This window comes from Vespula vulgaris, chromosome 7 (assembly GCF_905475345.1).
Source record: "Vespula vulgaris chromosome 7, iyVesVulg1.1, whole genome shotgun sequence".
NCBI classification, from domain to species: domain Eukaryota; kingdom Metazoa; phylum Arthropoda; class Insecta; order Hymenoptera; family Vespidae; genus Vespula; species Vespula vulgaris.
Window position 1 is genome coordinate 4519806 of NC_066592.1, and position 26806 is coordinate 4546611.

General features: G+C 36.8%; 1 protein-coding gene across 1 annotated transcript; it reads right to left on the reverse strand.

Moving 5' to 3' along the window:
* Nucleotides 1–1074: 1074 nt before the first annotated feature.
* On the reverse strand, nucleotides 1075–26413 carry LOC127065355 (tyrosine-protein kinase Dnt-like). The gene is made up of 8 exons (XM_050997545.1): nucleotides 25665–26413; nucleotides 8952–9079; nucleotides 5259–5668; nucleotides 4554–4742; nucleotides 3493–3631; nucleotides 2731–3023; nucleotides 1618–1777; nucleotides 1075–1380 (listed from the first exon to the last, which is right to left on the reverse strand). The coding sequence occupies exons 1-8, from the start codon at nucleotides 25768–25770 to the stop codon at nucleotides 1132–1134; spliced, it is 1674 nt and encodes a 557-aa protein (XP_050853502.1). The 5' UTR covers nucleotides 25771–26413; the 3' UTR covers nucleotides 1075–1131.
* Between the last annotated feature and the right edge of the window lie 393 nt (nucleotides 26414–26806).

A 26806-nucleotide genomic window follows, 5' to 3' on the forward strand; every position in this document is an offset into this window, starting at 1 on the left:
TCAATATACGCAAATATGTAGTCATTCGTATAGATATATGTATATATATATTATATATATATATATATATTTACATAGAGAATATCTTCATTTCATATTTTCCTCTGATTGGACTTTTTTAAGCGTAAAGCTACCTACGCTTTTAATAATATTAAATATACATATATAGATATACGGTGCGCACGGCGAATTAATATACGAGTACGTATGTACAAAAATACAAAAGGAATTGGCACAGTCGAAAGACTAGCGTGGCAAGGGAAGCATTCTTTTTCTCTTTCCTATATGTACGCGATTTTCTTTCTTTTTTTTTCCTTTTTCCATCTTTTTTCTTTTTTTTCTTTCGAAACATTCTCGTTCGAGCAATAGAAAGCTGATCGATTGTAAATGCACAATGCTAGTTTATATATATGTGTGTATACATACAACCCTATGTTATATGAAGACTATCGAATTTATTTCGATGAAACTCTTTTTTAAATTTTTCATAAATAGAAGAAGATTGATCGCTTTTCGATATTCCTAATCGTAACGCTCCGATCATCATTTACGTAAGCATCATCCGACATTTAACCATCCTCTCCAATCTACTCTACGTATCATGGCTGATATGACGAAGGAAAGACGAAATGCTTGCCGGCAGTTGGGTAGGATCGATATTTAACGCATGGATTATTCGAGTTATTTCATTTCGAATAAAATAAGCGACACGTGAACGATGTGCAAATTTGCAAGAGTAAGTACTTTGAACGAGATATAGCAAGTATATACAGAGTGATCCAAAAGATAAACGAACGAATTTCGAAAAGTTATTTTTTTTTTTACGTAGAAGTGTAAAAAAGAAAAAAAAAGAAAAAGAAAAAGAAAAAAAATGGAATACGTGGAAACGAAGCATTTTGATTTTGTTTCACTTCCTTTTCTTCTTTTCTCACATATTTCATTTCTCTTTAGATATGTATCTATTTCTTGAAATATTTATACGTTCGTAGAATTAAAATTGGTCACCCTGTTTACGAGTATATACACAAACACACGCACACACATCTCTTTTCGAAAAAAAAAAGAAAAAATAGATTACTTCGATTTCGTTCGATAGCTAAACGAATTTTTTTTCTATTTTTCGTACGAACATTAAACGTATCTCGTCAATTGCGTGTGGAAATCTTGCAAACAGACTATGAGCTGTCCGAAGGTAGGTCTCTCGTCGGGAGACATGGCCCAACAATAGGCCATTACCGCGAATAGTTCATCGGGACAATTGATCGGTTGGGCTAATCTGTAACCATCACGGAGATAACTCGCCATCTCGAATGGATCTACTTCGACGTAGGGTTGTTGTGCCAACGTAGTTAATTCCCATAGGAGAACACCGAATGCCCACTGAAAAAGTAAAGAAAAAAAAAACCTATGATCTCGATTGTTTTGATAAGAGAAAAGAATTAGATCAAATTTCAGGAGGATCTAACAATTAAATCAAATTTTTATTTCGCTATAATTATTTTACGTGAACGCGAAAGGAATTAAGCGATTAACCAAATAGAAATTAAATAATGAAAAATAAATATAGACCGATGTAACTGTTTATTTAGGAATTGTATATATTCATGGTTTACTTACAACGTCTGATGCAGTGGTAAACGTTTTACCAAGTAGACTCTCTATAGCTAGCCACTTGATTGGTCGATTCTCGTTATCTCCCAAACAATGGTAATCCTGAGGGAAGAGATCTCTAGCTAGGGCGTTGTCCGTTATTTGAACGCGTAGATCGTCGTCGACGCTATGAAAATACGAAAAATAATATTTTATTTCAACCTCGTTAAATTCGATAATCTCACTTTGTTGGACATAAAAAAAAACACACACACAAAAGGAAAAACAAAAAACAAAAAGAGAAGAAACGAAAAAATAAAGATATGGTTAATTACGAGGAGTTGCTTTTGTAACAAGACCGATAAAAGAAGAAAGAACGTCGGAATCACCTTTCGAAGACGAAAGCAACGTGAACGCTAATTAAAGAGCCACCGAAGTAACCGTGTACGGTGCTTAATTAATTCGTTGCGCTCAATTAATTCGGTAACGAGACATAACGGCCTCGGGACTTGCTGAGGCAGTGTTAGAGAAGCGCTTTATTAAAGTGGCCGATGCGAGTAGCGCGTGCTCGTAAAAAAGGATCTTTCGTTGTCTCTCAGTTATTTAACATGAAAGATAGATAGAGAGAAAGAGAGAGAGAGAGAGAGAGAGAGAGAGAGAGAGAGAGAAGAGGGAGGTACATGTGATACATCTCGCTCTAATTAACCCTTCGGAAATGTCGGTTCAATTATAGAACTAGCGGATATATTAAGTATATCGTCGATTTCTTTCATTTCTTTCTCGAATACTTATTTTCATATATAATACATTAATTGTATTTATTATTGGATCAATTCTAAATGGACTCGTATCCTTGATAAAATCGATATGTATAATAATACATACTATTACATTCTCAGTACGTGTATATCTGAACTAATTTTAATTTCATTTTATGAATAGTCGTCACTTCAATTACTATGGCATTTACAAATTATCTCACGAATCCATAAAGAGACGTGCCTATTTTTTTTTTGCACAGAGTAATTTTTTTGTAAGCGTGTCTCGCATTGAACATACGTTTATATATCGTTACGTTTTATCTCAAAGTCGATAATAATAAATATTCGTGCGATATTAGAAATAGATCGTTCGACTTACACGCAATTCCTCGCAGCGAGATCTTTATGGACAAGCCGTTTCCTATGAAGATACTGAACCCCTTTGGCAGCTTGAAGTGCCATTTCGACGACTTCCTGAGTAGTAAGAGCCCTCGGTGGCCCTTCGCTGCTCAGCTTGCACCTTAGTAAGAATCTCTTCATGTTTTTGTAACCGGTATGAGGATAAAGTAGAAAGGGCGCGCTTCTGTCCTCGATCGAGACACCCAGAACAGGGAGTAAGGCTGGGTGACTCAAGCCGTAAAGAGCTAAACCTTCTCGTAGAAGAAGGGCGACCTAGAAAAGATAATGTGCTTAGCTTAGTAGAATTCATCGTCGTATTACGTCGTCTCGACGTTAGCTATACTCTCTTAGCTTCTAGTGACGAGAAGAATTATTGACGTTGTAGTGGACGTCATTAAATAAAATCGATAACCGACTCATTTAATATTCATTGTCTCTTTTTTTTTTTCTTATACCAACTACAGTTCGTACTAACGAATATACTGTGACATATCGGATCTTCGTTTATTAACAATACCGTCGGCGAAAGACGTCGAGTTAAATAGATAGTAAATTAAATAAAACGCGAAATAGATCTATTTTTCAAGAATCTCTTTTTCAAGAATTAATTCATATTGTATCGTGATATACATATATGCCATTTGAAGATATTTTCAAATAACGCGATTAAATAATTTCAATATTTCCATTATATTCTGTAAAAAGGAAATGAAATAGGAGAAGAAAGAAGAAGAAGACTCACTTGCGACTGTGAGGCGTGCTCGGCGGCTGTTTTTACTAGAACGTCCCTCGGAGACGAAGCACCCTCCTCGTGATAACTACCCCTGTACACGCGACCAAAGGTGCCCTCCATTTCTATGCTGAGAAGACGCACCCTGCATCTACATGGTACAAAGGAGACTATGTAATACGATGACCGCCGTTGTGATACGGGAAAGGGAAATGTAAATTAATGGCTCTTGTCGTACATCGTGACGTACATTGTAAAGTTACGTCGCACTGGCTAATGCACAAATCGTACAGTTTAGAGAATCAACAAACTCCGTTGTTTCGATTCTAAGTTTCTAAATGGCTTACGTGATTTATTACTTGGTCAATTATCTCGGTTACGTAGTAGTCAAGGTGACTCGAAGGAAAACAAAACAATTTCAAAGAATTCACTTTCTCAATGTTAAAGGTCATTTGTTTAAACAAACAGATATACCATTAATATCACATATCACCAATAGATACATATAAATTAATGATCTTTGTTAAAAATACGTAACAGATATCTGCTAATTCATAATGTATATCATTCGTGTGACTCATTCTGCATATCTGTACCTACATACACGTTACTCGAAACTAGGCCTTGACGCGAATGTATTTTAAGCCCTGATCTGGCACGAAAGTCGATCGGAGTGTCGATAACCTCGTAATCGTGAGTGCTTTCAAACATTTCTTTTCTTTTCTTTTTTTTTCCTTTCTCTTCTGCTTTTTATCTCTCGACTCAAAACTCTACTCGTTAAGAAATTTTTATCAAAAAATGATTGAGTATCGAGTGTTTTGCGAGCATATGTTTCGTTAATTTATTATCGTTGATGTAACATACGAAATGTAACGTAATACGATAATGTAATATCATAAATATTATATGTAACTTAATATCGTAAATACTTCAATATCGCATCATATTATCATATAATATCATATAACGTAATATGATTTTCATATTGCTAACGTAGTAAATTATTTCTCTCCTTTCTATTTTTCTTTTTTTCTTCTTATTTTATCAACGAACAGATACGACACTTTTCTTACCTTTGTACGGTGATCTCTTGAATTCTTTCATGTAGCTCTCGACTAGGTCTGTCGTCTAATCTTCTATAAGTGGATGCTGATGCTCCAGACGCTGAGGGTGGCGGAGTTTCCGGAGACAGAAAGGTTTGCGCCGGACCGACCCCTGTTCCTCGTTCTACGCTACACGCTGAACTGAGCCCTCTGGATTCTCTATGAGAATAATAAGCCCGTGTATATCTTTTTCATGTCTTATTATTTACATCGGACGACGGTAACAACGCGTAACAACGTGTAATATAAGGAACTGAGTCATCGTCTTGTATCAAAACAATGTTTTGTATCGCGACCTTCTATTATAAATATCTTTTGTATATAAAATTTTTGTTGAATATTTAAGGACGAAATAAATCTTCGTAAATTATTAATATTTTAACATTCGCATTTTAAAATTAAGATTATTTGAGATTTAAGATTAGTATTTTACGATTCATGGAAATTTTTTTTTTTTCTTTTTCATATATAAAATCGTTCTGATATATTGTATGTATTTATATTATACGTATATATTAAGATGAAAAAGTGACGATTATTTTAATAAAGAATGAATAACATAAATATATTAAAATGTGTTTCTGTTGATATTAATCGCATAACCTCCTTATTATCTGAAGTAGGCCATTATTCCTTTTACGATGAACATAAATGAAGAAAAAGAAGTCAACTTACTGTAACGGATCCCTATGCCTTCTGGCCTTCTTATCTCGAACGTAATAGGCCACTACGAGAACGCATATGGCAGCGATGAAGGCACAGGCACATCCGATGGCTGCGTAGAACACCTGTCCACCGGAAGTAGAACCCGAAGCAGCGACTAAAACCTCTTCGGGTCCGGTATAACCACTCTTCTCTTTCAAACAGATCTTCTTCCGTCTAAATTCTAAACTCGTTGTGTTCTTTCTCGATACGGAAACGTTTATGCGTAGGCTAAGGTCTACTTCGGCGTCATAGGGACCACAATGTAAAGCTAGGGCCCAAGTTTGTAAAACACCGACTGGTATCTCGCCCGTTTGAGATATGTTCAGCGAGCTGCTCAAAGCCGATGGATTGCTGATATCAACGTCCATCGTGTAAGGAAGCTTAAAGTAAATTTTACTTAGAATCAATTAAGATTGTTATATGCAGTTAAATGTATAGACAAAATGACAAAGAGAACGATTGCATTACGGATTGAATTTTTGTAAGTAGAAATAAAGAAGATAAACGAGCTTGAGGATTGATTTCAGTACTAATAAATTTTGAAATGTAAATGAACGTAATGTAAGATAGTAATGGATGATAAATCAAATGTTAATGGATCGATGAGACAAAGATATGTATCAACATTTTCAACACACGTTGAGAAGCGTTATGTACGGTGCTAATGAATTTTTCTTTCTCGTCGAGTATATCCTGATCCATTAACAAAGTCGTGCCTTCGGTTAATAGATCGATGGTCACGGTACACATTGGTATTTCCGCGTGGAAGGGTGGAAAACGAATGAAACAATGTTGGCGAGACTAAACGAGCGAGAACGTTGAACCTCCTTGTAATCTCGAACTTACCATTCTCGGAAGACAATTTGCGCACGGCGAGGGGTAAAGTGAGTTTAGAGAACGAATGAAGAGAAAGAGAGAGCGACAGAAAGAGAAAAAAGGAAGAAGAAGAAAAAGATGAAGAAGAAGAGAAGAGACTAGAGCGAAGAAAAGCAAAGGCAAGCCTCAACGGCTGATTACCAGTTCGCGATGATGATCGGTTCTTGGTTAGATGTGGAAAACGAGAGAGAGAAAGAGAGAACTGAAAAGAGGCTCGTCAACTACGCTGCCTGTCGCTACCACCGTTCCGTTTTGCGGTCTCTTACGACCGCGAATAGCTTCCTCGTGAAATGGCAACGAATGTTCCTGCGAACAGCCTCTAATAGCATTCGATTTGAACGCGTTCCGAAGTCTTCGCGTTCCAATCTGACGATCTCTCGCCTCATAGATTTTTTCCCGGCTACAAAATTTCCAAGTAAAGGTATTCGTAGTTGATAACTCGTTAATGTCGCTACTATGTATCGCTCATGCTTCTTGTAAGAAAAAGATAAATGAAATGAAATAAAAAAATGGAATATAGAAATATAGATTTTACATCGTTATTTGTAATTATGTATATCTCAAATGAAAATTATTTTTGTTGAGATGAAACAAAAATGAAATTCGTAAATGAAACGAAACAGCAGCAAGTTATTTCTATCTATTACTACCTTACTATCTATTATTGATATACATATTTCATTTAAGAATTAGATACTTATTGATACTAATATTCGATATTAACACTTTTGCTCGTAAGTTGGAAGTGATTTTTACTTGTTAACTTCATGCTAAAAATTCAACTGCAACTGCACAGTATACAATCTACGTGCATTCGAATTCTCGTTATTGAAAGAGACGCGAAGGGACACTATGTACTGTGAAGGTGCTAACGCGAATACTTGACGCTGTGTAAGCAATAGTTTTCTTTGAAAAGAGTTGTCCGCGACAAGAAAGAACCGAACGATTTGTTTACCTACGGTCCATGTTCCGGGTCACTTCTCTTTCTCAAAAAGATTTTATCTACTATGGAAGAAGAAATTCTTTCCTCCGGTCAAAAACATCTCATTTAACATTATCACGATACAAAAGAAAACCCTTAAGAAAATGGAATATTCAAAGAAACGATTAGTCCGTCATTCGTTGGAATTTAGAACGAACAAGATATAATAAATATTAGAACAATAAAAATAACAAAACTATAATACGTATTAGTAGAGAGAATTACAATTACATTGTATAATTAAGTGACTCTTCAAAAATAAATTCAAGGATGTTAAAGGATATTCATACTATTGGAAGGATATAAAAAGAGAAAAGATGAACGATCAACTAACTTTTTCATACTTTGGATTTAGATGAATTTTTATGAATCACCGGTGTACGCGCGTTAGACACGTTATAAAAAACTTTCTCTCTTATCGAGAAATTTCCTTAAATGCCTGCCATTCTCCTATCTTTCCCAGACTGATTTACAAACAATGTGGGTAGAAACAGAAGAATGGAATCGAAGAGGGTGAGAGAGAAAAAGAGAGAGAGAGAGAGAGAGAAGAGTTTGATCGACAGCCACCTGCGAGTTTAACTACCATTCAGAACACCCGCTTTTGTCACGGAGGTGACGGATGTCTCGGAACCGCTCGTCAGTCTTCCTCTTCTCCCAGCTCTTCTTCTTTTTCTTTTTCTTCTTTTTCTACCTCCGATAACTCTCTCTTTTTCTCTCTCAAGCTCACACAGAACGGCTCGAAGAAGTGGCTGAACCACTTTGTCCTACCCGGCCGATCTTCTCTTTTTTTCCGTGCCTCGTCGACGAGTCAATCCGACACCACGTCGCGTACTTTGTCCACTTTCCGCCGTCACTTTGTCCAGGTACCTACCATTCCTTCGACCACCGCGAAGAAAAAGGAGACGAGAGAAAGAAAAAGAGAGAGAGAGTCTAAGTTAGTGAGTACTTGTTCGTCTTGAAAAACAACGTAACTATGTCGATCGTAGTCATTATTTAAGTCGAATGGAAAATTTCAAACGATTCGTCAAATTACGAACGAATCTTGACAATAAAATCATCGAAGATGATTCGCAAAAATGTTTAATACAGTAAAAGTCTTATTGCAAATATTTCTTCTGGATAAAATAAAAAAATACGAAAGGGATTTCTTTTTCTTTCGCTTTTTCGTTTGTTTTTTTTTCATGAATCAATTTACGACGTCGTACGAGATTTTTACAGGAAGGATCATTTTTCTTTAACATTTCTTTTGTCATATAAATCATTGTAACGTCTATGGGATATAAATCTATTTTCTTTCTCTTATTTTCTACCTTCACTCACGACCTTTAATAAGGTCTCCTTTATTCGTTTTATTATCAAAAGGAGGAAACATTTTTCAAACGTGGAAACATTATTCAAGAGAAAACTCCTACGCCATTGTGTCCGTTTGAGAAGTCGATGAGGTGCGGGAAAGGAAAGATATGCTTCGATAATCCTGATAAGTACGAGCGTTCTTAGAACGTAAGAAAAAGAGAGTAAGGAGAGGAAAAAGAAGAAGGAGAAAAAGGAAGAGAAGAGGAGGAGGAAGGAAGAAAAAATATGATAGTAGCTTCAACGTGACCATTCAACCTTGACGAACGAGGATTCGAACGATCAGCTGGTCACTTCGTGTATCGGCAAAGCCGTCAGTCGTTTTTTTAAAGATAACGAATGAATTATCGTCTCTCCTATTTCTCTTTCTTTCTTTCTCTCTTTTTTTTCCTTCCTATCGAGAGATAACTTACTCCTTATCATATAAATCAAGAAATTAATAATTTGTAACTTACCGGCCTACCGGCAAGATTTTGCCATGTGAAATGCAGCTTGTGAACTTGTGCCGGAACCGGTACAACGAATTTAATTGCATATTCGTTGATCACACCTTCTCTGACGTAGAACAACTCCGCTTGGAGACCTATGAAAAGAAAAAACGACAGAAAAATATTATATTGTATTATATTTTTCCTTTACCTTTTTTTTTTCTTTTTCTTTTTTGTTTCATTAACAATCACTATCACGTAAATCAGAATTTATTGCGGCTTTGAGACAATAGGGGACACGGTAAATCTTAGCTTATCGGAAAATCTTGCACGTATGTGTCTGTGTGTGTGCGTTTAGTCTGTCGAGGCATGATAGGTATTTTCTACCCACGGGATATAGTACCCTAGTGACGTCATACTGTGGAGAAAGGGAGAACTTTATTTATCGAGAAGGACAGAGATAGAGAGATAGATAGAAATGAAAAGAAAGAGAGAGAGAGAAATAGTCGGATAAGAAAACGAACTACCGCGAGAGAACGATACGAATGCTTCGCATAGATGACTCACGCCACCGTATTTGTCCAGTGGCTGAACTAGCGTGAGCTTGTCCCACAAATCCATAGAAATGGGCTGCCGTACGGTGATAATTTTGATAAGCGACATGCATGCGGACAAATTCGTATAAACGCTTAAGTGCATTCGATCTTTTATTTAACTCCTTATAGGTATATACGATATTAATTCGATAATAAATTTCTTCGGTTTCTAAAAGCGTAAACGAATAAAATGTATAACCGGTGCTAATACCAATAATACAAATTATTAGATATTGATAAAATTGATGAATGACGATGTTTATAATTATAATAAGATGTAATTTGTAATTAAAAATTATTTTTTATGAAATAATTGTACGTTCGAGTTATTGCAAATTTTGTTAATTATTTTGTGAATTAGAGATTAATATGAAAAAAATATTCTAATACAATTTCGAAATGTTTGATTAGAGAGTTTGGAACGATAGGATGGAAGAGGTTAAAGAATAGAATAAAAAAGAGAAGAAAGAGGAAAAAGAAAAAGAAGAAGAGGTAGAAGAAGAAGAAAAAGTCAAATAAGTGGTTCAGATTCGAAATGCTAAGCGTATCGATTGGCTCGAAGACCGCAACGTCCGCAATCGTTCCGCTCGAATGTAATCGGCTTCTCGAATCCAAATCGCGCGAACCGAAGCGAGATTTTCTTCTCTTCCTTTTCTTTTCTACCATTCTCACCGTTCACCGTTTCATTTCTTATCTATCGGTAGAAGACAAAGGCGTATTGTTTTGTACAAGAGACTTTACTGCTCCATCATTTAACTGGTACGAGTCATTTTACCTATTTCAATTTATTTCGATTACTTCGACGTTTATGAGAGGAATAGCGACGTATTGTTCTCGATTTTCACGAGTAAGTTCTTATTTAATATTGACAAGATCAGTCTTACCTGGAATTCTTTTGTAACGAGTACTTAGTTAATATTAATACTTTGTTATTTAATTCTCCAAAATACTTAAAATACCAACCAACTTATCACATAATAATTATGTTTATTAAAATTATGAAAGAAAATCTATAACATTTATGTAATAATTCCAATAAATTATTTTCTATTTCACAAAATAATAATTGGATATTAAAGATTAAACTAACAGCTCCATTATTCCAGTCTTTCAATATATTATATTTCTAATTCTTCCTAACAATCGAATTTTCTAAAGAAGGTATTGAAAGGAGTCACGGATGAGAGATAGCAGATGGCCCTATGACCGCATTGGAAAAAAAACATCGAGCTACCTAACCATCCTGAAAATACAAGGGATCGTGTTTGGTAGGCACAAGGTCACATGGACCAGTCGGCGAAGACAGTGGATAAGGAAGCTGGAGAAGAAGAATACGGGTGCATGGCGTGTACTCTGTCTCTCTCTTTCTCTCTCTTTCTCTCTATCCTTCTCTCTCCCTCTTTTTCTTTCTAGAGAAGGGTATACAGGGTCTCATGGTATCTGATAGGACGGTTAACGAGGCACGAGTTGGATTTTTAAGCCACCCGAAGACAATGTGCCATGCCCCTTGGTCGTGTCTTTGCTTTCGGTGTTCTTCCACCTCTCCCTCCTCCCTTCTTGATCTCCTCCTACGTCCCACCACCTACGGTTCTCCCGACGTTTACCGGTTTTCTGCATCAGATATCGTATACCCACGACCCCGACACCGTTGCCCTCCGACAAGGTCCGCCAGAGGCACTTTCTAGATCTTTCCTCCTCCACTTCGTGGAGATCCAACGCTGTAGGGTACGTCGTAAAAAAGACGAAGGATACCCCGTAGGTCTTGGAAAATAATTATCCTTCGAAAGTGAGAGAGAGAGAGAGAGAGAGAGAGAGAGAGAGAGAGAGAGGGAGAGAGCGAGAAAAAGATTCTGCGTCGAGCTATCGTCGTTAAAAATCGAAACTACGTTCGTTCGAGTCCTTTTACTCCTGCTGTTCTCCCCTTGTTGATGCTGTCCTTTGTGTTATATATATATCTCTCTCTTTCTCTCGTAAAAATGTCCACAAAATCTTTCACTTGTCATTTTTCTTCAACGAATATAAAGAATAGCTTATTGATATATGAAAGAGCAGGTCATCCCGTTTGACCCAAAGACGAACGATCAATAGTCCGCTCCTTTTCGTTTCCTCTTTTCTTTCTTCCTTCGATGATTTATCATCATTTACCACGAGATCAAATTTAAACGAGATAGTCCGTCTCCCTTTACCTTTCCTCTTTTTATCTTTATTTATAATCCTCAAAGTTGCTTTCATTTAGAAAAATATAATTTTCACTTTAATTTTACCACCCTATACGCTGAAATAAATCCAATGCTGAAAAGGGACTGATTAAAAGCCAGAGGTGGGAATTAGTGATTCGCGAATAACAGCGCTGTCGTTAATAATCACTCCGACACTTCACCAAGTAGGTAATTTCCAGTAAAAGATCGTTTCATCGTTTTTCTTTTTTACTCCCCCTTTTTCTTTGATCGATAGAAAAAATGAGAAAAATAGAAGAAAATTCTCGCTCTCTTTTTCTCCCTTGCTTTCTATCATCAAAGATATAGGAAAATCAAAGAGCTACCTCTTCAAATTCTCATGACGATCTAAAGAGGCGACGAGATAAAAAAGTAATCTTCTTTTAATCTACCAAGGAGATTCCTCTCGTTATTACTAGCTACCGAGAACAGCTCGATTTTGACCTCGTTACGTTTCTCCCCTTAGACGCTTTCTCTGTGTGCTATCTTTTGCTTTTTCCTCTTCTTTTTTTTCTTCTTCTTCTTCTTCTTTCTCTTACTCTTTCTTTTTCTCCTCTTCTCTTTCTTTTTCTTTTTCCGCGCAATTATGCGAGAAGTTTGCACGAGGGTGGATACCAAGAAGGGTGGTAACCACCGAACATCCTTTGATGTCTGCTGCGCCCGCAGCCAGGCCAGAGTGCAAGCGTGAGCCTCCAAGACGGGAGTACGATGTAAAGAGAGCGTATGAGAAAGAGAGAGAGAAAGAGAGAGAAAGAGAAAGGCCTTTTCAGGGAAGGCGTCGACCCTCGACAAGCACTGCCAGACACAATTGTCACGAGGGGTTCTACACCACTTCGGCTCTTTTCTCGCAAAACACGTACGTGCGTTACCAGTCGGAAGGATCATAACGACAAGGAGAAGCTGCTGCAAGAGGACAGTATGTGTGCCTTCTATCAAACTCGCTTTACTTCGACGATATCCCTTTTCGAATTAAAGATAAGAGATAGTTGAGAACAAGAGATTCGCGCTATGGTACCATCAAAAACTTAGATCCAAATGCGTTTGAAACACTTCGCGTTTTTCTTCTCGCTAAAGTTTCTTAATTAAAATGAAGTATTACAATACGATATTAACGAGTCTTTTCTATACTTTTGTTAAAAATAATAATCACAGTATTGGTTTTTACAACGAAATTAAATTCTGTTTGGAATGGAGAAAAAAGAAAGAAAGAAAAGAAATGATACAGAAATCATAAAGAAGCATTGATGGGATACGCAGCAAGGGGTATCATAATTTTCAAGTTCTTGATCGAGCATCGAGGGTCATGAGAGCAGAAAAGAAATCGATCTCACCGAATGGTGCATAGGATGAAAGGAACGAAGGTGGGCTTTTCGCGAAACACCCGGCGAAATTTCGCAAAAAATACCGGTGTCCCCTGCTGTCAAAATACTACATTGAGGTAAGTTGACGAGGAGTATGGTCTTAGGTGAGTCCTTAAATAATAAAGGAAGAAGAGGGAGCCAGGTCCCGAAAAGAAGGCCATCGTGAATCGGCGTCTACACAGCGGGAAGACAAAGTTCTCTCTCTCTCTCTCTCACTCTCTCCCTTTTCTCCCCCTCTTTTTTTATTCTCTTGCTGTGGGCTTTGGGTCAGAAACCTAACACCTACGGAATACGAGAGGCATGGTGTGCTTATAACGAGATCCTCCCGTGGTGAGCCTTACAAAAGGACACAGCGACGAGGGTAGAAAGGAGAAAGGAAAAAGCAAAAAGGGTGATCCACAGGTCCAAGGGACAGGAAATATAGGATTTTAAAGTTCCCGACGAGACCGACCCCTCGAGAGGTTAGAGACGTCCTACCGGCTTGAATATGTTTCTTACGATTATCAATAGATTTGATGTATAAAATAATGAGTTAATGATGTTATTATATTTAGTTCACTACGAGCAAGGATTAATTGTATATTATACTTTTCTCCTTTTAAAAAATATTTCATTCGTTCAAATTCATATTTCGAGGTTGAAAGTCTTGCAGAATCATGTCAGGTATCACTTGACATCGTATAAAGTAGAAACTCATTGCAGATGCAAAACTACTAGTCCACTTACAGTTAGTGTTGAATTTACTAGTACTTCCGTACCTTTGATGAATTCCATCTTCGTTATAGCGAAACTTTTAAGTGTTTGCTCATTTTACTATTTGCTATTTACGTTGCCATTGCAACGACGCTTTTATTAAGATATAAACGAAAGATTTTTTAATTAATTCCAATAAAAACAATTGTAATTTGATAAGACAAGCGTACCTTGTTAAGACGTCTCTATGTTATTACGACAGGTAAATATAAGATATGCAAAAAATGATTATACAAAAATAAAAGTATGATCCTTAAACACAAAACACTCTTATAATTTTCTGCTACATCCAACTCATTCTAGTACGGAATCCTTCTCGTAGGATGCTCGCATTGGCGTAGAACATGAAAATAATTTTCTCGATGATTATGGCGCATGTCTCGTTCTTGATTATTTACGAAAGAGTATCTATCGTTTCTTCTAATCGCAAGTTGACTTAGTTATAGATAGTAAGACTAGTAGTAGTGTTTTAAGATTAAATTTGTATCATATCAGCATCATTATTTGCGCAAAAATCGAAGAATTATCGGTTCAAGATGGGGTTAACGACCGAATCAATGGCAGCTGGCATATATGCCCCGATATCTCTCGAGGCAACGACTTCAGTAAGAAAGAGAAAGAGAGAGAGACAGAGAGAGAGACAGAGAGAGAAAGAGAGAGAGAGAGAGAGAGAGAGAGAGAGAGAGAGAGAGATCTAATAACGCGAACGAGCCTCTGCATATGCACGCAAACATACTACTAGCGCTGCTACGGCTGCACGAGATATTTTTCACTTTCGCCATCACCCAGCTGAACGACGTGGGCGTATACGGGGTGGCGGATATTCTAAGCACAAATCTTCTAAGCATAGATGTCTGTTCTATGTATATTTCCATTCACGAATGAGTTCGTAGAAGCCTCCGAAAGAAAACTCAAATAACTCGAAATTTGTCTATTGTCTTTGAACATTAAATGACGGTCTAAATATTAGTAATAATTTCTGACAGTATTTACGGTAACATAATAATAAGTTACTTTTGCAAAGTAGTTTTGATATGTGCATGGATTGACTGAAAATATGACCATACCATAGACCTTTGAAAGATCGATTACGTAAACTTCTTACTTCGCCAACATGAACTTTCAATATCGTATCTACCTCCTTCACCAATACATATAAGTAAATTCATCCTTTAAAAAAAAAAAGAAAAAAAAAACAAAAAAAAGTAAAAGAACAATAAATCAATGAAACGACAGCGACTCAAAGTTTTTCTCCCCATTTTTTGCCATCCTCAAATTAATCGAACTTGTGAAGCAAGCAACGTATCCGACACCCCGTATATATCCATACATACATACACACGTATATAAAGATACACGAATACTCACACGCATACGCACATGCGTCTCTCACCCACGTGCGAAACCAGAGCCGTGGTACATGTACGCGATACAGGAGGCCGACTGCTTAGCATATATCGAACGAACGTGTTTCTCTCTCTTTCTCTCTCTCTCTCTCTTTCTCTCTACCAATGTTGCCTCTCCTGAATAACCCATAAGTCCTGGACAAGTCCTGGACGTCGTTTGTACGGCCTCCTCCTTCTCTTCCTTCTTCCACTGCTTCTTCTACTTCTCCCCCATCGACCTCAGCCTCTTCCTCTCCACCTTTCTCCTTACAGGCCATAGGTTAAATCCAGGAAGGCGTAACTTCGCGCGACACCGGTTATAATTCACTTCGAACGACCATGCACGTAAAGAAGAGAGAAGGAGAGTGAAAGAGGGACTCTCGACGCTGCTGGAGTGCGTGCCACAGCTTTTTTGGGCCCCACAACGAGGTAGAAGGGTGGTTGAGCTACTCGAAACATTGCTTTACGATCTTCGCGAGCTTCACGTATACATTCAAGAATTTGGAATACCTGAATTGATCGTAAACAACCGATGAGTTCGTTATCGTTGTTTCGATGTTAAAAAAAAATGTTTGATATTTCCTCGGAACGTATATAATTAGAGAGTTTAAGTAAAAACATTTGATATTTGTTATGATAATTATTTTATGATGTTAATTAATGCTATTAATATCAGTAATGTAAAAATGTAAAAATAATTAAAATTGTATCAGTATAATTAAATAAATTTCGCAAAGGATTCATCGGTATTTCGCATTTTCTCTACGAATTCCAAATCCTTACTTACTGTCACACGATATCATTAGTTCGTCGACTTTACGAGTCACTCGATGTAGTCACGCTAAGCAGGAGGTTTCCCGATTTAAAACATATTCTCTGTTCTCTCAATATCGTACGTGCAACGTAGACGAATAAATTCGTGAATCACATAGAAAATAAAACGGCTAAACCGAACAAGAAACTACTACACTACTACTACTACTATTCATCGAACTTCTGTTTCCTGATCACGTTTAGGACCCGAGGAAACATACTCATTAAAGTTGATTAGGTCTTCATCGAATAATCCAACTGGCACCCAATCTGAGCCCATTCAATATGGGATCACCATCGAAATCAGACTTCTGCATTTTCTATCGAACTCGTACCGTCACTATTGTCGTACGCTCACCCTTCCCCTTCGTGAAAATCGAGAAGCTCGTTCCTGGCTGAAACCGGTCGGGTCTACCGTACTATATCCGCGACAAAGACCTAAAGAGAAAGATAGATAGATAGAGAGAAAGAAATAGAAAGAGAGAGAGAGAGAGAAAGAAAAAGGGAACCAAATCCTACGGCCGGTGCATCATAAGTAACGCAGCTACGGTTTATTTGTCGAACGAGGGAGAAGGAAAGAGAGAAAATCTCAGCGAATGATGAAAGCAAAGCAAACGTCGCGACGCTATACGACGTGATTCCTGGATCGAGAGCTAAAATAATATTGTTCTTCGGTGCCCAATATGGCTCCGCCGTTATATCGGCCATCAACGAGCAACCACCATCATCGCGAGATGGAAGGAAAACGAGCGACTCACAACTCAGACGCAGCATCTGTCGGTGTTGATGTCGATTGAGACGTGTTCTCGGCGTGTCTGGGAGTTCGACATATGGCGACAGAGGAGTGTGAAAGGAGGTGGAGGATTACCAAGTTCCTTCTCTGTAGTTTAGTGTAGAATTCCGAGATTCGTTTGGTTCAATAAAACGAACGTGTTCTCGAGGTGAACAAACGATCGAAGAGATTCGATACATATTGATTTTCTTCAACATAAAATCATTTTTCTATTCGATCGATTTATTGAAATTTTCATATTCACTCGATCGTTAATAAATGTGAATTTTATCGAAAATTTATCGTATTAAATGTGTTCAATGTAATAAAAGTTTAAAAATTTAATAAACGTTCCGACTTTCGTTTTAATCATCGGTATTAATTAAAGCTGAGATTTATTTGCTATTACGTTAGAAATAGTGATAGTATATTTTTAAATGCGATAATATAAAATTTATGACCATATCAATTTTAAAAGATTTACGCGAGTTGGAACGAATTTTTCATTTAAAGTTGTAAATAATACCAATCCCTAACCAAATCCTTTCACTACATTTGTCCCGATGAAATCCCTTCTCGGATATCCTGTCGATCAATACGTTCTTTATTTTCTTTCTTTTTACAATGGGTATGCTAGCCGGAAGAAGTGATTTAAGAAAAATAATAGGTATATCGAAGCTCTCGATGTAAGTTCGTATGTAAGAATGAGAAGAAAGTCTAGGAAACTTGGTATAGGTCTGAGAACGACTCGTTTGGCATCCATTTGGTATTTTACGACGTCTTAAAGTCTCCGACATTTGTGAGACCATAGAAAAGCCACGGAGAGTTAAGCTTTTTCTTTTATCTGTTACTTTTCTTTTCTTTTTTTTTTATTATTTGCTTTTTATTTTCTCCCCTTTTTGTCCATCGAGCGGAAAAATCTTAAAAAAGAAAAAAAGAACATTTTCTATTGGACTTTCTTACGTTCAATGGACATATACGATTTATCATTGTCGCCTCGGGAGAAGTAAGAAGTAAAGAAAGAAAGAGAAAAAGAAGAGAAAGAGGGTGCATCAAGACAGCGAAGGGAAAAAAGGCAGAGCACGTCGAGCAACCCCTGCTGCGGGGTCCCGAGTGATTCCCCGATGAGATGGCATCTTCTAACCGTAGGAAGATTTCGAATTTTAAAAGGGGCCCCACTAAACAACACGTGTCTCCTCTTCGTGGCGCCGATGAACCGATAAGTCAACAAGACACGTTTGGAATCTCGTTTCCTGTCAGAAGAATGACGAAAAATACGATGAAACTCTCGAAATGCAAACTCTATTTCTTTCCTCTCTCCTTTCCTCCCTTTTTTTCTACCAATGCATTCTATTTTTAATTACAGGATACTAAATGTTCAATAAACATGTTCAAATTTTTTTTTTACGATATTTACTATATTAACAATAGTTTTATATTACTGTTTACGATACTTAATATATTAACTTATATATATATATATAAAACATATATGTGTGTGTCTATGCTATCAAATCAAATGAATTCGACTTTGTGAAATGAATTTTTTCATTGATCTTAATTATCGTTAATGACGATGAATTTATGCACGAATCTCGTAGAGTACGATTTCAAAAGAACTCATCGGGTTCTACTTAAAAAAAAAAAGAAAAAGAAAAAAACATTCTTTCTTTCTCTTCCTTTGTGTTATCAATCCTTTTTCGACATCGTTACTCGCTTTGAACGTTCCTTCTATGACGTCTCTTTCTCTGAGCTTTGCGAGAATCTCATCTTTTCGATTCTGTCCTTTTTGCATCGATTCACGTCGGTCAAAGTGATCTTTTCATAAGAACGACAGACTGAAAGATAATTCCGTATAAATTCATGTGCCATCGCTTTGATAATGCTGTTCTCTGTTTCTGATCTTCTGGGGAAGACAGGATAAGAAGGCGAGCTTTGATATAATTTTCACTTTTTTCAACAGAAATCATATTCAAGTACGACTTCGTATGTAACGATAGAGTGGAAATAATTATTACTAAATTATCAATAAAATACATATGTATATGTATGTATATATTAAGTTGTAAAAAATTATTCTGAATTCCAAATCTTAAATAAATGATAAAAAATATATAGAAAAAAATAAAATGATAATGGTTATGATGATGATAATTAACGTCATCTCTATAAATATCTACAAGTTTCACCTTTCGAAAATATAATTAACCATGTTATACATCGTTAATATAATTCAAAAAATAATTAATATACATATATATAGCAACCTTATACACACGCGTATAATATTGTTAATTTTTCTAAAGGGAACGTCTTAATTTCATGTTTCTTTGATATTTCGGCCTGCCGTTCAATATTATATGTTTTCCCATTTAGAGAAATAATTTATTCGTAATAAAAGCGTGGAAGAGAGATTCCACTTAAAGGCCCATTTGTCGGATATCGTTTTGTGGGTCCTCGAACGGATTGATGTTTCTACTTTGCCGAGTCACCTCGTATAAGGGCCGATGATCGAGAGGATAGTCGTTAGAAAAATGTTTTCTTCTAGTACGACCGATGGAACGTGTTATTTAGTGTGGAAGTGTCGTCGGATGATCGAAACGTAGGGCCCAAAAAGGCCCCGAAACAGCTACCAAGTTCTCTTATTCTTCCACAATGAATCCACTGGGACTACGTGGAGTCATCCTCGAGCAGCAGATGCTCGTTAAGATCCTGTCACTCGGGACTACTCCCGCTCTCGAGTATGGATTAAAAGATTTCACGCGAGGATAACACACGATGAGATCGATGAACGTATACCGGTTGATGGGAAAAGAAATTGAACAAGAAAGAAAATGAAATAAAAAGAGAGTAAAAGAGAGAGAACAAAACAATTGCTATTTAATTAATTTACATTGAAATGTGAAATGAAAAATAAAACATTTAAGTCCATTTAAATTCATCCTGTTAACTGGCAGATGTATACAATATATATATATATATATACTGTTTTAATAATTAGGAGATAAATTAATTGAAGTAAATTGATTATTTTATTACATTCTATCGAAGGGTATTCTCTCCCTTTTTTTTTCTTTTTCTCTTTAGTACTCTTTTATATGGTTTTCTACGACACTCTCGATCGTATTAAACTTTATTCACATCCTCGTTGAATGTATTTACTTCGCCTAGAGAGTAAGAGAAAAACGAGAATGAGTCTCCGAAAGAAAAGTGTCGCTATTCTTGATTAAGAAACTACTCGCTGAGACACTTTTCTTCTGTTCTCTCCGTGATAATCTGCAAGAGAAAAGGTCTCTACGAGAGATATACCCTAGGGAAAAATGGTGGTACAAGGGAATGGAAGAGAAAAAAAGAGAGAGAGATAGAGAGAAAAAGAGAGTATCCATTATACTCGCAGTGTGTTTTTATTCCCAGGAGAGAGACGATTTCTGGGAAAAGTCAATTCCATTACGAGTCGATCCGCAACACACTCTATATCTCTCAGCAACATTTTCAAATAGATTCGAGAGACGAAAATTATCGAAGGACATCAAGTTTATGCAAAAAAATATTTTAAAATTCTTAAAAGAAACGCAAGAAGCTAGCTGGTAAAAAATTTCGACTGAATTTATATATTATCTAAAAATACCAATAGTAGACAAGCAGACAAGCAGACAAACAGACAGATACATAAATATGTGCTTAACTTAAATATTAATTTAACATGCACTAATTTGCAATTCTAATTCCATTTTATAATGCATACAATTTTTTATACATTGAAATTTTTATTTTCAATTTTTATTATATTGTTAATTCTTTTATTTTCTTATTTTAATTGTATTTTCGAATCTGAGCATTGTTGTATGTATATATACATATATACCAATTTGATTGTCATTTTTGAACAAAATAAAGCATCATATTCGATGATTACTCAAATGACTATATCTTCCTCGAATTCGAAAAAGAAGAAAAGAAAAGGATTGAAGTTAGCTTTCAGAGGAAAATCCACGGGGGTCCATGTCCCCTCTCTCTCTCTTTCTGTTTTTTTATTTCTCTCTCTTTTTCTTCTCGACGAGTCCTCATGTAAATGACGGCCCGACACAACCCGTACTGTCTCTGACGCGCTCCCCTGCTCGCTACGAAACGAATTCTCGCACACACCAACGAAGTCTTAAGGCGCGGATCTTAACGAGGAGCCGAAGATTGATGCCGACAGAGGCGCAGGATCCGCTTTGAAATATCGCACCGATCGAAGCTGCCTAAAATATTGTTCGAAATAAAACACGTTTTTTCTTTTTTTGTTTGTTTCGTTCACTTCGGAGAATTTCGAATCGTTAACTCGAAATAGTAACTCCCTTTTGATCTTTACGATGGAACCATTTTTAATAATTTTCCTTTTTTTTTATTTGCAAGTCCTTCGAAACAATATATATAAAATATCATATCTATTAAAAGATGACAGTAAAGTCAACAATTATTTGAAAAAGTTTCAATATAAATAAAAATAAAATTATTACAAATTAAAAATACTTTTGATATCTCTTCTAAATTAATTCACCATTCGCGTGAGCGAATAATTATTATTATAAAAAATATTTTAATTAGTAGAACGTTACATTGTATGTCTGAACTGTTAGAAAAGTACACAAGTGTAGACAAGTGTACCTGTGTCCAATTCTTATTGTCGAAATACATTTTGTCGGATCAATCCGAGTTTTATAATGTTCATTTGTTCCACCTATTGCTACGCCATTGTGCGTACATAAACGGTTTCACGGGGCCCAGGCGGGACCTTTGAGACGACCCCACTCCTCGAACAACATCAAGATGGGTCTGTCAGACCCTAACTAGCTAAGGTCGAAGCCGAGCCCGTCTCACGCGAGCGAAAACTGGCCCCGGGCACGAGGTTGTCCGCGAACACGATGTTTTCCTGTTTTGACACGGACCTCTGACGGATGATTACGAATCGCTCCGCTTTGCAATATTCCAAATTGGTTATGCGCTATTAATTTACCGTAAGTTTGTATGTACATCCAAACGATGTTTCATCCTTCATAAGGAACTTCGAATGATTAGTTAATTTTTTTATCTTTCTATACCAAATATTTCATCGTCCTATTGATTATTTCCTTGTCATTTACAAATTTGTTACACGAAATACAATTCTGTTATATTAAAAGTAACAAATAATTTCAATCTTTTATTTTCGCTCTGTTAACTTTCTTATGTATTGTAAATTATAATTTAAAGAACGATTTAGAAAAAAAATTAATTGGTTTCTTTTATGACGTATCAGTTCGTTTGACATAGAATAGGTAATTAATTAATTCTTGTTTGCATCGATATCATAAAGAGAAATAATGGATTCTCGAAGATATATAAAGGTCGGAATATAATCCAGGTCTATTTCACGAGTATGTCATTCTCTCGCCCGTATATTGATGCAAAGCTATGCATTAGGAAGATGAAAAAAACATATAAAAAAAACAATTTTTAGATTGCAGTGATGTCGCAAGAGGGTGAACTACCATCTCTCGGGAATTACTCGACGAAGGATCGACAAATCCAAAGTAAAAGATAATCTCGGCGCCAATGTGAATTCGGAAGCTTATCTTATCCACGCTCGGGTGCAATATGAGTCTTAGGTGTTGGCAACCACATACGATCCTGTTTCTTCGAGATAACGATTTTCGAATCTTGTGTATAAGTATAAGTATATATACCTACGTATGTATTTACGTCGATATATTTTCGTTCTTAATAAATAGAACATCTTTAAAGTGAAATCTTAAGACTCACGAGTTTAAATAAAATCAATAATTGCAATTCTTTTGCTGAAAATGTAAAGTATGATTATATATTTTAATATTTAAATATACTTAATTATTAAGACTGTGACATCCAATTAATTGCCAAGATCTATATAAAAAAAAAAAAAAGAAAAAAATTCTCGAGCGCAATTACTTTCTATATGCATATATAAATGTATAGATATGCATGCAAATTTTATCGATAAAAAGCTTTCATCATTTCAAACGACACATTTTCCAGCCCGATGATTCTGAAATATTATTATAAAAAGAAATATAAAAAAAAAAAGAAAAAGGGGACGGTTAATATCAGATCAGATCGTGCCGAAGCACCTTTCTGTAGGATTCGATCGTGTACAGAGTAACCAAGTGGAACGACTGAGATCAAAATCGATTTCTCGACGTAGCGAATCGTGACTTGATGTCCTAAGCCTACCACAGGAAACCCTAGTCAACGCGACTCGAAATTGGAAACCCTATTCTTCCTGTAAACACGAATTTCGAAAACGCATATAACAATGTGTAAAGAAGGAAATTCTTTTTTTTTTTATATATGCATATAGCAAACACATATATGTATAAACATACATCCAAGTTAACGAACGAGTGAAACAGGCTACGTTTTTTAACCAAACCTATGAACCTTCAAATATAAAAAGGCAAAATGAAGAATAGGGAACCCAAAAGAAGATCCAAAAAAGAATAACAAGACAAAAAAAAAGAAAAAGAAAAAGAAGAAGGAGAGTGACTGTCGATTATTCGGTGTCTAAACAAACTATAGTCGAGTCCCTCCATCTCCTCATCCCTAAAACGTCGACGTTCAACAAGAACCTCGTTAGAATATTTTATTGAGCCGATCCAACGTACTATACACACGTCTACCTAATGATACAGCAACGAAAAAACTGGCCTACCTGTAGTACAAAGGGAAACCGATTAAACAAAACACCTTTCGACTTTCCAATATAAATTGTTAGAGAAAGTCAAAAAGTCAGATATTACGATAACATCGAAACATTTTGACTTTAATCGTTTTCGTGTCACACTAAATACGAATTTGATGGCATCCTTTTATAAGTGAAAAGTATAAGATTTTCTATACTTTAATTTTATCCTAAAAGGTTAACCTTTCTGTTCAGAAAGGTTCTTTTACCAGGTGTCACGTTCGAGATAATCTCCACAACCGGTAAAAAATATAAACTGTGTAAGTATACATATATGTATAAGTATCTGTAAGTACAACAACATATCTGTGGAACTCTAAAGAGAAAATCGATTTGTCAGTAATAGAAGTTTTTGACTTAATAAAATTTACTTTTTTAATAAGTTCGAACTATTATTGCTAGTTATCAAGAATTTTAAAGTTACAGGAAATTGGCAGCTCTCTTTCAATTTTTAACATTTCGAAAATGAAAGGTTAACTTCGTAATACAGCGAAGACGAAAATACAATCTGTACCATGTAGAAAAGAAAAGGTGCGAAGCAATAAGTATTTACGGACGAGAATACGCGATTTTCTCTCTCTTACTTTCCATCTCTCGGAAGCGAGAGAATCGTCGATCTGAGGCGTGGGTTCAGGTGTCGCCAGAATGCACGAACGAACGAGCCATTGCCGATTCGAACGGGGGGCAACGAGCCGAGTGCTTTTCGCGGCTCAACGAGCCGAAAACAAATTATCCGCCGCCGTGGAAGTTATCGAGGAAATATTGGAAAGTTCGCGCCGTCGAGTGGGCTGTACGGATTGCTCCGCTTCCGGTACACCGATTCGCGTGCAACCGGTCGAGCGATGATTTTTAAGGAACGATCAAAACGCAGAAAGATCTTGATCCGATCGAAAATAGGAGGATTCGAGGTAAATTTTTTCTTTTATCTTCTTCTTTTACTTCTTCTTCTTCTTTTGCGATCATCGTTCTACGCTCGTAATGCTCGTTATTAAGAAATTTTAAAGAATATATTTTGATCTATTATTGTATTCATTGATAATTGTATTTTATCGCAAGGTAAAATCCTTTCGATCAATAAATATATTTGTTTCTAAAAGCATCGATCAACTTTGTCGTTAAAGACTTCAAAGAAAATCCCCTGCGATTCCGTCGCGTGGATTTAATCGTTCGTAAAATATTGCACGAAGGAAAACGTTTTCACAGCTCGACGGCGAACGATTCTGGTTCTCTCGTATGACCGAGTAAAACGGTCAGCTCGACCCAATTCCAACGAAATTCATGTATCAATTGAGAAGCTCGAATCTATTCGTTTCCTTCGAAAATTTCAATTTTGTTCCAATTTTGTCGTGTAAATAGATTTTCTAGGATACAAGGGTGCTAGTTGTATTTTGAAACGATTTCACGGTTCGCCACTTACGTACTTAAGTCGATCCGAGGGATTTCGTGCATGTTCTACATACGTGTATGTACATACCTTGCGCCTGAACCCACGATTATGCCCTAAGGATAATGAAGGCTTATAGGACAAGCGGCGTAACGCGATAATAATTATTCATTAGTTCGTACGAACCTCAACGTACAAATGAAAAACGACCCTATCGTCGATCGTACAGGAGCTTAATTGCTATACTAAATAAGCAGGTATAGAAACGACGACGAGTATCTACACTTAATAATTAATTTTTTAATAAAACGATTCTCGTGTAATCAATGGAATATTCCGATCCGTTTTGAGATATAATAAAAACAGATCGCTACTTTTACGACCGATCAAATAATGATCGTTTAAAAACGGGACGTAAAACATCGAGTATAAAATCTCGAACCTTACACGTGATTTAAAATACGCGCTAAACTACGATATATATCGATCGCGAATGCTGATAGGTCGATGATATTCGAAAATAATGAGGACCAATCGTGACACCTTTAATAGGAGGAGGTTCGAGCGAGCCAATCGCGGGGCAGCTAGTATATTCGAAAAATCATTGGCGGCCGCAGTATACTTAGAGACGCGAGTTAATACGTTTACAGTAACAACGATCGTACGAATTAAACGCTATAACGAAGTTTATTGTTCGAAGTGTGTGATTGAATGAACTTACCCATGAGTTTGCGTACTTCTGCCTGGCTGAGAAAAAGATTGAAGTATCCCGAGGCAGGCGAGGCAAGCACGAGGAAAAGAATCGACGTCAGTTCGAGCAGCGACATCGCGTCTGCGCCCGTCAACAACGGTGGAACAACGATGACACGTGTGTAGCCTCGGGAGAGAGACAGTGAATTTCCTTCTTCTATTTTTTTCTTTCTTTCTCTTCTTTTCTTCCTTGTTCTTGAGCCCTTTAGAAGAATTTTCTCAAAGAGGTCATTTCTTCTGGTAAAAGCTGAGGCGTCGCGCTGCCAAGTCGTGCACGCGCGACGCCTGACACGACGCGACAAAGTATCGTTTGTGTGTGCTTGTATGATTCTCTCTTTCTCTCTCTCTCTCTCTCTCTCTCTCTCTCTCTCTCTCTCTCTCTCTCTTTCTATCTCTTTCTCTCTCTCTTTATCTTCCGAGGGAGAGAGAAAGAGTCGCGAAAAGGAGCGCGCTCTTTGACAGGCCGCTTTACACCACGATACTTTCTTCGACTTAATTTCTTCTTCTACGAAAGAGAAAGAGATGTTCTATCGTCGATAAAATACGCGACGAGAACGACGGGAACGAAGAACGCGAGAGACAAAAATTATCTTATACTCCGTCGTACGGAGCGACCGTGCTCGCCTCGTGAAAGCCACGAGCGATTGTGTGCGACACGGCCGCCATGGCTCGGCTGGGCTCGTCGCTCGCTCGCTGCCCGAATCTGCCCGACCTTTGCCGAACCTAACCGAGCGCTCGCGAAGTCCACCCACGACGAGCGTCGCGTCACGTTTACCCCCACCACTTCTGCTCTTCTACTTTACCACGTAACGCGTCTTCGTTCTCTCTCTCTCTCTCTCTCTCTCTCTCTCTTTCGCTCTTCTTTCAAAGATAAAACAGTATGTCGAAACGACTAATTGTGCTTTCAGCAATTTATGTTTCTTTCCTCGAATAATGCTTCGCCTACGTCCTAAACTCGAGATCGTTTCAATAGCGGTCAGTGAAATTTGCACGTTTCGACGTGCTTTATTTGTTTCCTTTTTTTTTCATTTCCATTTATTCTTCCTTTCTTCTCGTCGTCGTCCTCTTGTTATCTATGTTTACTATATTCGTACTCGGTATATAACGTGCTTC

What these genes read in the sequence shown, in the direction of transcription:
- LOC127065355 (XM_050997545.1), bottom strand. Translation starts at nt 25,770, where the DNA reads ATGTCGCTGCTCGAACTGACGTCGATTCTTTTCCTCGTGCTTGCCTCG. An exon ending in AGAAGTACGCAAACTCATGG is followed by an intron (nt 9,080 to 25,664) that starts GTAAGTTCATTC and finishes TTCTTTTCATAG; the next exon opens with GTCTCCAAGCGGAGTTGTTC. An exon ending in AAAATCTTGCCGGTAGGCCG is followed by an intron (nt 5,669 to 8,951) that starts GTAAGTTACAAA and finishes ATTTACTTTAAG; the next exon opens with CTTCCTTACACGATGGACGT.